General features: G+C 55.5%; 1 protein-coding gene across 2 annotated transcripts in view; it reads left to right on the top strand.

The window, feature by feature from the left end:
• Positions 1 to 2,528, top strand: part of PEX6 (peroxisomal biogenesis factor 6) — an 18,134-nt gene that overhangs the window by 10,043 nt on the left and 5,563 nt on the right. For both annotated transcript variants that reach the window (XM_011986740.1, XM_011986739.1), the window contains exons 6-8: positions 389 to 500; positions 876 to 1,084; positions 2,125 to 2,320. In XM_011986740.1, the coding sequence (XP_011842130.1) occupies positions 389 to 500; positions 876 to 1,084; positions 2,125 to 2,320 (517 nt within the window). The remainder of the gene's footprint in view (positions 1 to 388; positions 501 to 875; positions 1,085 to 2,124; positions 2,321 to 2,528) is intronic.

Raw genomic sequence — 2,528 nt, 5'->3', positions numbered from 1 at the left:
CCCCCCCCCCGCCAATGCCTAAAGGACACAACTCCCCATATCAGTGGCCCAGGTGTGGACGCAGACCCCCAGCCGCCGCCAGTGCCACCACAATGCCTCTCAATACCATTCAGACCAGTCATAACAGTTGAAGTTTTATTGGCAGCACAGCAATGCCAAAGGGAATTAATTAGTCTTTGGCTGTTGGATATGCTGGATGCCTCGGCCAGAGCACCATAGGTGATGTGGGAGACACAGCCTCACTACATGGCAACAGCCCTGGCCTGGGGTAGGCAAGGCTCAAGGAGAGAAAAACAGGGTATCTGCTTTATAGATTCAAGGGACCCTGTGTTACTGGGGACTCTAAAGTTTGGGCAAAATGAAGGAGATGAATGTTCTCTGGTTGCAGGGGTGCCCTGCTGACAGGAACTAGCAGTGTCCTTCTACGGGGGCCCCCGGGCTGTGGGAAGACCACAGTAGTTGCTGCTGCCTGTGGTCAACTTGGGCTCCATTTACTGAAGGTGAGGGTCTCTGGAGAGTAGAATCCCAACTACTTCCCCTCCCTAGCTCAGGTTCTCCCTCTCTGCTGCTTCCTCTCCCCTCCCTCCTCTGTCTACTCACAGACCCTAACACTTCAGCCCAGTGGGTCAGGCATAGTCCCATGATGCTCAGCTGCGGAGAGGTACTTTCAAGAAGAAGGGGGTTGCAAGATAGTGGTGGACAGTCCAGGGAATGGGATAGGGTAAAAAAGACGTAGGACTTGGCCAGGGTATCTTCCCCATCCCTGCCCTCCAGAGAAAAAGATGGCTCACATCTTCCGACTCCTCCTCCCCTTATTCTCCTGCCTTTGTCATGCTTGCCCCTTGCTCACAGACCCATTGGGATCCCCTCCCCAGGTGCCCTGCTCCAGCCTCTGCGCAGACAGTAGTGGGGCTGTGGAGACAAAACTGCAGGCCATCTTCTCCCGGGCCCGCCGCTGCCGGCCTGCAGTGCTGTTGCTCACAGCCGTGGACCTTCTGGGCCGGGACCGCGATGGGCTGGGTGAGGATGCCCGTGTGGTGGCTGCGCTGCGTCACCTCCTCCTTGATGAGGACCCCCTCAACAGGTATTTATACAGAGCTGGGCCTGTCAAAACGAGGAGGCCGGCCAGACGTGGTGGCTCACGCCTGTAATCCCAGCACTTTGGGAGGCCAAGGTGGGTGGATCACCTGAGGTCAGAAGTTTGAGACCAACCTGGCCCACATGATGAAACCCCGTCTTTACTAAAAACACAAAAATTAAGTCAGGTGCGGTGGCTCACGCCTGTAATCCCAGCACTTTGGGAGGCCAAGGCGGGCGGATCACAAGGTCAGGAGATCAAGACCAGCCTGGCTAACATGGTGAAACTCCATCTCTACTAAAAATACAAAAAAAAAACTTAGCCGGGTGTGATGGCGGGCGCCTGTAGTCCCAGCTACTAGAAGGCTGAGGCAGGAGAATGGCGTGAACCTGGGAGGTGGAGCTTGCAGTGAGCCGAGATCGCGCCACTGCACTTCAGCCTGGGCAACAGAGTGAGACTTCTTCATACACACACACACAAAATACAAAAATTAGCAGGGTGTAGTGGCAGGCGCCTATAATCCAAGCTACTTGGGAGACTGAGGCAGGGGAATCGCTTGAGCCCAGGAGGTGGAGGTTGCAGTGAGCCAAAATCGCATCATTGCACTCCAGCCTGGGCGACAAGAGCAAGACTCAGTCTTAAAAAAAAAAAAAGAAAAACAAAAACGGGGGCAGGGGGAGCAGCCTTCCTACTTTTCAGCCTTTCATTCCTCCCTTCTCTCACCCCTCAGTGACTTCTCAGTCATCTACCACCCATTTGGCTGCCCTCTAGACAGCCCTGAGCTCAGTGTCTTAGAGGGATCCAGAGGGAAGAGTCTGTGGTCTAGCATTTATTGGGGAACAGTTGGTTAAAGAAAAAGCCTCTGCCCTCAATGTGATGGGGAAACACAGTTCCCCCATCTAGGAACTGGGGTAGGTGCTCATCTCCCTACCCCATCCTAGCACCCACCTCACTTCCCTGTCGTTCTGTGCTGACTTTGGGACAAGGCAGTCCACAGGAGCTGTCAACCACATTCTTACCCCCAGTGCCCACTCCTCTGTCTGCAGCTGCCCTCCCCTCATGGTTGTGGCCACCACAAGCCGGGCCCAAGACTTGCCTGCTGATGTGCAGACAGCATTTCCTCATGAGCTGGAGGTGCCTGCTCTATCAGAGGGGCAGCGGCTCAGCATCCTGCGGGCCCTCACTGCCCACCTTCCCCTGGGCCAGGAGGTGAACTTGGCACAGCTAGCACGGCGGTGTGCAGTGAGTATCAAGGCAGAGTACTGGCCCTCCCTAGGAGGTCCCTGGCTTTTGTTACAAGAACTCAGTCCTGTTGCCTTGTGAGTGAGAATAGAAAACCCAGGCTGGGTGCCGTGGCTCACGCCTGTAATCCTAGCACTTTGGGAGGCCGAGGTGGGCGGATCACCTGAGGTTGGGAGTTCGAGACCAGCCTGGCCAACATGGAGAAACC

The sequence above is a fragment of the Mandrillus leucophaeus genome, unplaced genomic scaffold (assembly GCF_000951045.1).
Source record: "Mandrillus leucophaeus isolate KB7577 unplaced genomic scaffold, Mleu.le_1.0 Scaffold3, whole genome shotgun sequence".
NCBI classification, from domain to species: Eukaryota; Metazoa; Chordata; class Mammalia; order Primates; family Cercopithecidae; genus Mandrillus; species Mandrillus leucophaeus.
Note: the sequence above shows the minus strand (reverse complement) of the source record. Positions and strands in the feature narration are given on the sequence as shown.